The following is an 8,081-nucleotide window of genomic DNA, read 5'->3' as shown; positions in this document are numbered from 1 at the left end:
AGAATAAACTGCCCAAATACCCTTAAACAAAGGAAAAGTACGTCCTTTATGAAGGCATAGAGCCTTTACTACATGAAAATGAAAATTAATGAATACACTGTGTACAGTAATTTACCTGATAAGACAGACCTCAGAAAAATACTTTATGAGAGCTTTTATACTTTTATAAAGCTGTCTATAATGAAAATTAATTAACTAAGGATTGTTTTGCCCTGCCAGGGTGTGGCCGAGTTATCCAGAGTGCCGGGTTATCGAGAGCCGAGTTTTCGAGGTTCTACTGTAGTAGTAACTTACCCACATGCACATTGAAATCTAATTTGAATATCATCATCATCAATGGTTCTTGTTGTGATGTCTAATGACACAAGGCGAATCTTGGCACCACTACTGAATTGGTAGTCCTGTCTTTGATTGGTTGGGCCATTGACTTTCTTTAACATAGGATAATATTTAATGTTTAATTATAAAAATATGTAGAAACAAATTCAAGCATTTGATCTATCTAATAATTTGCTGATAATTGTTTTTAATCAATTAAAGAATTCTTTGAAATGTTTTGTATAATAGAAATATAACTCAGATATCATATCAATTTCCTTATCTTTGCAAAATTGTAATACTTTTCATTACAAATATTTTAATCTTACCTTGATGTATTAACCATGCTTTTGAAAATTTCATGGACTGTAAAATTCCATAATTTAATCTTTTCAACTATTAATAACTTAAATCATCTTACTATACAAAACAGTTAACTAGCAAGTATCTTAACATTGATGAGATTATATATCATTGAATAAATATTAATTGATTAATTTTTGTATTAGTATAACAAAAAAAAATTTCTATTTCAGAAATCTAGTTATGCTTTAAATTAGATTTTAAATAAATTAAATCCAACTTTTTAATTCAGTTAAAAAATTTTTAAAACTGGATTAACAAGTATGATATACAGGATATATCACATCTGTTTAATCTAATTTTAAAAATCAACTGAATAAATAAAATAAATCCAACTTTTTAAAAGTTTATAAATTAATTTCTCATAAATGTTAGCTTTTAATTCTGAACTATTATTTATTAAACCAACAGTAATGTAATCTCATCCAAAAATATACTAAATATTATTCCATCTATTATAATTTATTTATAAAAGATACAAATAAATGTTTATAATTTTTGAGTATTTATAAATATTTTATGGATGTAAATGAATTGCAATTCACTCATTATTATTGGAGGGAATTAAATTTATCCTTAAACAACTTGCTGTTAACTTTGACTAGAATATTGATTATCAGATAATCAATACAACCAACACAAAATAGATGGTTATCTGTTTGTAACAAACAAAGATAAAATTCTCCAGAGATTTAAAAATTTAATTATCATCACCATATAACAATCCACTTCATGATCTGATATTCATTAAAAATTTTATCTATAAAAGTAAACAATTTATTGATTTTAGTTTAATTAATGTAACTGTAATAATGAACATTATTTAAAAAAAAAAAATGATTACTACTACTTTTTCTGGAATAAAGCTGGCAACATTATGATTTAAATTGTCTGGCAAATAAAAGTGCTAAAGTGCAGTTACTGGGAAGTTGCCAGAAAGATCTAATATTGTCTCTGATTGCAAATATTTTTATTGATTTTTATAAGAATGTCTTAAATTTAGAACAAATAGATTATAATTTGATTTTGGAACATTAAGATTAAATATATAACTGATTATATTCACTAATTTTACTAGAATATTAAATAAGATATCAAGTTATCAAAAATATCAGCAAGAATCATGTTTTTAGAATTGCTTTTACATTCTCTGATAACAGATTATCTGACATTCCAAAACATTATTCTTCAAATATAGTGAAGGACAAGGGACGTCCAGAAAGTAAAGAACATTTGGCTATCTTTTAGGAAAACAATTTTATTTTTTCCTATTATTAACACCTTCCAGTTTTTTTGAAATTTTTTAACATTTTGATAATCCATGAGGAAAAACAAAAAAAACTGTTACAAAACTGTATTTGTGTGTGTCAACACCTATTTTGCATTCTATCTCAGGACTAGACGAATCTAAAATTCTAAAACTTTGCAAGGTTATTTCTATATATGTGGCATTGATGCTATTAAATTTTAGTGAGTACAGATCAGGGGATGGAGAGATAAAAAGGGTCGTGTGCCATATTCCAAGTGGGGTCAAGCTTAATGAAAATTTTATTGGTTATTAGTATTTACAACTTTTTAAAAAACTTGCCCATCCTCAAAAATATGCCTTTTGCCTTTTTATAAGAATTAATAATAGAAAAATTATTTTTAAATAAAATATTATAACAGATGGTACCATACAATTTTAGCTTTGAGCTGATGTCTTAGAAAAAAATATTTAGGTTTAAAAAACATTACTTCAAATTTTTTCTGTGCATTCAAATAACATCATTTCATTTGATTTTTCAGTAGTATTAATAAAAGGAGGAAAAAATAAATAACTTTTTGTAAAATAAACAAAATTCTAATGTAAATTTTTCATTATAATCTGCAGTGTAACATTGCTGTCCTGTTATGTCAGTAATAATATAAATTGATTAGCCTAAATTTTTTGTTCATTACATAGCTAATTAAATGATATGTTTGAAAACCGAGGTTTGACTATATAATTTCATTCCTAAAGTTGTTCAAAAACCAATTTGTTGTAAAACTGAAACAAATTTCCCCATAAGAAATAATGTAAAATGACTATTATTGACTTTTCCAAACCATGTCTTCCTTTGATTATTCTTTACTTCACAACTGGGTGCACAGGTAGACAGTAGACATCTTTAACATCACTTTTTATTCAAGAATATCTTACACACTGTGAGATTGCAAGGGCACAGGGTCAATTCCTAATTGCCTCTTACATGTCAAGTTGGTAAAACTTGCCCACTTTGTCCTTTGAATGGCTTTCTATCGAGTGGCGAGGGGGTGAGCAAGTCGGCAGGCATCCTTTCAAAGACAGGAGACAGGTTTAACAAAATAACAAAGCATTTATTGATTAACTAACTCCTGATTATAGGAGGCTATATAAGTGGTAAGGTTAAATGCGATTATGAGCTATACTATTTACACCAAAATGGGCGACTAATCTCTAAACTATGTCGCTGGCCTAATCTCTAGTTTGAGAGAGAGTTTTTACAAATTCTAATAGCCCCTAAATACCTCTCGGGTGTAACAGAGAGTCGATATGGAGAACAGCATTTGTATGGAAGAGGTAGGAGTCCTCAGTATCTTCCAACCAGTGTCATCTCCTCCCCCCTTTTTTTTTGCTGGATCGGGTCCACTATATGGAGGTCCAGGAGTCGAGGTGGCACTATTACCAATTATAACTTCCCCCGAAGCTTCTGGTAGCTCACACTTGCCCCGAGCTTCTGGTAGCTCACACTTGCCCCGAGCTTCTGGTAGCTCACACTTTTATACTATTGTTGTGGGAAAGATGTCACGTGATCGTCAAGTGTTGACACTGACAAAGCGTTTTTGATAGCCATGTGTCAACTTTCCCACTGACTTGTTTTTATAACTGGTGACCTCCCATCTGATTCTCCATTTTTTTCTATTGGGGATATTTATTTGGAAAAACGATTAACATTAATCTGAAAATCCCCTTTAAAATCCATGGGCTCTCTCACACATCAATATGCATTTCGGGCATACACCCCTCTTCCATTAGATTTTTCTTTAAGACATTTAGTAAAGAGGTGCTAACTAATACACATCCTTTTTTAAAATACATATATTTACAGTTAAAATTTCCCAACAGTGTACTGAACAACAGTTCACTGTATGAGAGGTGTATGCCCAAAACACATATCAGTGTGTAAGATGTTGTCTGAAGTGTCTGAATGATGTTAAAGTTGCCCAGTGTCTACCTATGCATCCAGTTGTGAAGTAAAGAATAATATGAAATGAATTAATCTGTTCCTGACCACCAAAATAAAAAAAGAAAAAACTTTTACCTTTTTAGTTGTATTTCATGCATAAAAATGCCTACAAATGCAATGTAATATTATATTAAGTCAAATTAAATAACAAAAATTTACTAAGTACTTTATACACAAATTTTTGGATGCCATTTATATTACATGAATATCAATTAATGTGGTTTTTATTAATTAATTTTATTTAAATTTAACTGGGCTAAGGTAATCTCAGCACCACTAACTTCTGAATCAGTAGTCCTATTGTTGATTGGTTGGGCCATTGACTTTCTTTAACATAGGAAGTAAAGGAATTGACTATCTGTATCTCTTTAATCAGTGGTCTGCTCTTGCCAAATAGCCTGTTCAGCAACCAGGGCAAATATGAATTTGAAGTTACTTTTCAAACAAATTGGTTCACAAACTGGATTTATTCAAACAATACAAACTGGAGTCAATACAAGGTTTGACTGTATTTACAATTCATCATTATAACAATATATATAGTTAGTGATATTGCTTTGTTAGATAATTCTAAAGAATATCTATTGAAATTAGATTATAAAATTCTTAAGTAGTAATCTTTTTGAAATCAACTATTCAATAAAGTTACTTGTTAGCAAAGAAACAAATAGATCACTGATAACAAAGCTAATTTAATCAAATCAGAATATTTCTTATAATTTTTTCCCTCAAACCTATTTTTATATTCAACAAATTTAGATGAAAAATTTTATTGACCAATACGTAGAAAATTTTTGTCAATATTATGTTCAATTCCTTTTGGTATTATTTTTTTACCATTATAATTTAAATTATTTTGATTTTTATACTGTAATTTATAACAATAGAATTTCTGTTAAAATTTTTTAAAAATTATGTACCAGTTATCAGAGTTTAGGATTTCTAGATGAACTTAACATTTAAAATCATGATTGAAACTGTATAATGTTTGATCTAATAGTAACATTAACAAAATTTGTTGCTAATCTAAATCAAACTAAATTTTCTATTTATGCAATGACATTCTATCTCTGTGGGTGTCATTAAATTTTGTCTTCTTTTCTCTCAGCATTTTAGGAAATTGATCTTTCTTTTTATCTATATGCCTTCCTATAAATGTGTTTCTTTGCATTTTATAGAAAAATTCACAAAAACATAGAAATTTCTTTCAAATGACAACAAAAGTTTGTTTTAGCAAACAAATCTGTAATGCCATTAAAAACATGTCCTAAATAATGATGTGCAACTGGCTAAAATCAGTCATGATGATGTTACCATTTAATCAGTCTCTCTCCACTCGAATACTGATAATTGGGCTGCAATTTGAAAACTGCAGACATAAATTTCCATTGTCCTTCATTAACTTTGCAGATGGAATTAGATATAAAAAAATTGAGACCAGAGGCCCAGATTAATTTTTAAATTAAAATATGATTAAAATCTGCAGTCTGGCATTGTGATGATGTCACAATAAATAATTAAGATATTTTAGTTTATTGCTTCCAATGTAGAATCTTAAAAAATATTCATGTTGTAAGTATTTATTTTAAAAAATCTCATTATTATTAGTTCCCCATCTATATTCAGAGTTTCTTTAAAATATAATTAATACCTCTGGAGATATATCATTTTAAACTGTTTTGTTGCCAATTGTTCTGTTAAGAAATACTCTCATCATCATTTGACAGAAATTTTTTAACTTCTGAAAATATTTCTATAAAATACCATGGAAAAAGTCTATACAAAGATGATAAAATAAATTTTGTTTTACGTTCATCATTTTTCTTTGCCATTTTGATCATCTCTTATGGCATAAGAAATGATCAAAAGAATAGTGTCATGAATTGCATAAGTCTTATGCAATTCATGACACTAGAAGAGAAGCAATTATTCAATGTATATAGTTTCCAACTACCACATGTATCAATGTTTAACAAAACCACATAAAATATAAAATGGGTTTGAAAACTATCTTAAGATAACTCAAGCATTGCAGGGTACACTGGCTAGTTGATTATATATAAAAACCTATTAATTGTATCAATTATTCTAATAATCATCATTTACTATCAAATAAAGGTTGTAATATTAAGGTCAAATAAACATAATAAGTCAAAGGTCAAATAAAGAAATACTACAATTTAATTCTAGCATGATGGCTTTTATTCAAATATGATGACTTTTATTTTGATTGGTATTTTTCAATTTTGTATTTTTTAACAATATAAAATATTAAAAATTAATTTATTAACAATTTTTTGTTNTGACGTTTACGAATGATGCTTGAATATAAAGATTGAGCATTTTTCACAGCTTTGAGAATTTTTTCTTTGCCTTTTATAATTGTTCTGACCGACAATTCCGGTAGATCAAACTTCTTTGCCAATTCACAAATTTTCATTTTTGTATCAAAGTCTTTAATAATGGATATGTTCGTAAAGTCAAGTCAAATGAGTTAAATGCGTTAGTAATGAATCGTTTGAAAAGTCTAACGAAATAGGAATAACAATGACGTCATTCTCGTTTAACTTGTTAGACTTTACGAACATACCCAATGTTAACTTTACATTCCAAAGATAAAGTTTTTCTTTTCTTGTTTGATACAGAAGAATTAGTTCTACTTCATTTGGATGACATAGTAGAGTCTCTCGAGTCTCCGTAGATATAAATAACACAAAATAAATTGTAGCTATGTGTGGATTCCGTGCGACACATCCGAACATGTAAGATGAACAATAGTGTAGAGGGAGTGAGTAATCAAGGGTTGCATGGTGCTCAAACAAAAGACGAATCGACGAGATTTGAAAATCGCGTAACTCTGGGTTTGCGTAAGTCAAGGTATTACTGTATTCTAATTTTTGCATTTCTTTATTATTAAAGGGAAAAAAATTGGTGTGTGATGCTTTATTTGGAACACTTCATATTGATCAACATGAAGTGTTTCAAATATTTTACAGATATATATTAACAATTATTGAAATACATTTTGCATTTTAGACATTAAGTATTTTAGAATTTTTAACTTTTTGACTTCAAAAATTCAGGATGAAGTAAAAGCCGAAGTCGATCCTAATGCTTGGTACTCAGAGGTAGCAGAGAGATTGAAGAAAGCAGATGAATACAGGTGGCGCAGTCACGGAGGACCCCTTCTTGGTGAAAAATCATCCCCCTACTTACCAGAATTTTCTAACCAAGATCGCTGTTCTACTTTCTCAATTTCACCTGTAATTGCTTCAAGGTAATTAAATTTCTTTATCTACAATAATTCATTCATGATTAAAAAATTAATCTTAATTAAGACTTTTCAATAATGTGAAATCGCTTTATTTATATATATTAAAAAAATTTAAATATCTGAGAAACAATTATAAAATCCTTTTGTTAATATTTAGGTCTCCCACAAGATCCAAGAGTGCAGAAAAGAAAAAAAAGTCAGATAGTTCAAAAAAGACTCCAGAAGGAAAACATGGTAAATTATTTTTAATAATAATGTTTTCATTTTTCATTTATTACTATTATTTATTTTACTTTATAAGAATATTGCATTTCTATTCATACTCTAATCAATCAATAGATAATAGATGTAGTGGGTAAGATATCTAATGAAGAAAATCAATATAAATATCATGTTTAAAGAATGCCTTTAAATTCATAAAATATATAATTTAATTTTAATTTAATTATAAATTTTATTATTTAATCATTTTTTATTATTTAATATGCAATAATTAAAATTCAAGGATCAATTCTGCAGGCATTTATAACAACATTAAATACAGGTAACCCCCATATAACACAGCACTTCTATAGCACGGATTCACTCTAACACGGTTTGAGAATTGGTACCATCCCCCGTATAACATGGTACTTTTATAGCATGGATTCACTCTGACACGGTTTGAGAATTGGGTAAAACCCTCGTACAACAGGAAATGTAATAAATTTTTACATACTTAAGTAATAATAGTTCACGAAAATTATTATTTTCGTGAACTATTAGTACTTAAGTATGTAAATTTTCTCTTCTCGCCTTCTGTTGATACACATGGTCCTTCTCGAAACTTGTTTCAATGTTGCCAGATCTCGATGCTTCTGCTTCTGATGTTGCCGAAT

General features: G+C 28.5%; 1 protein-coding gene across 6 annotated transcripts in view; it reads left to right on the top strand.

Moving 5' to 3' along the window:
* LOC111626819 (nuclear protein MDM1-like) overlaps positions 1-8,081 on the top strand; it is an 81,741-nt gene that overhangs the window by 58,519 nt on the left and 15,141 nt on the right. For all 6 annotated transcript variants that reach the window (XM_023370331.1, XM_023370332.1, XM_023370333.1 and 3 more), the window contains 2 exons: positions 7,013-7,206; positions 7,361-7,437. In XM_023370331.1, the coding sequence (XP_023226099.1) occupies positions 7,013-7,206; positions 7,361-7,437 (271 nt within the window). The remainder of the gene's footprint in view (positions 1-7,012; positions 7,207-7,360; positions 7,438-8,081) is intronic.

The sequence above is a fragment of the Centruroides sculpturatus genome, unplaced genomic scaffold, assembly GCF_000671375.1.
Source record: "Centruroides sculpturatus isolate CEXI.00-Female unplaced genomic scaffold, Cexi_2.0 scaffold280, whole genome shotgun sequence".
NCBI classification, from domain to species: Eukaryota; Metazoa; Arthropoda; class Arachnida; order Scorpiones; family Buthidae; genus Centruroides; species Centruroides sculpturatus.
This window is presented reverse-complemented; position numbering and strand designations above follow the sequence as displayed.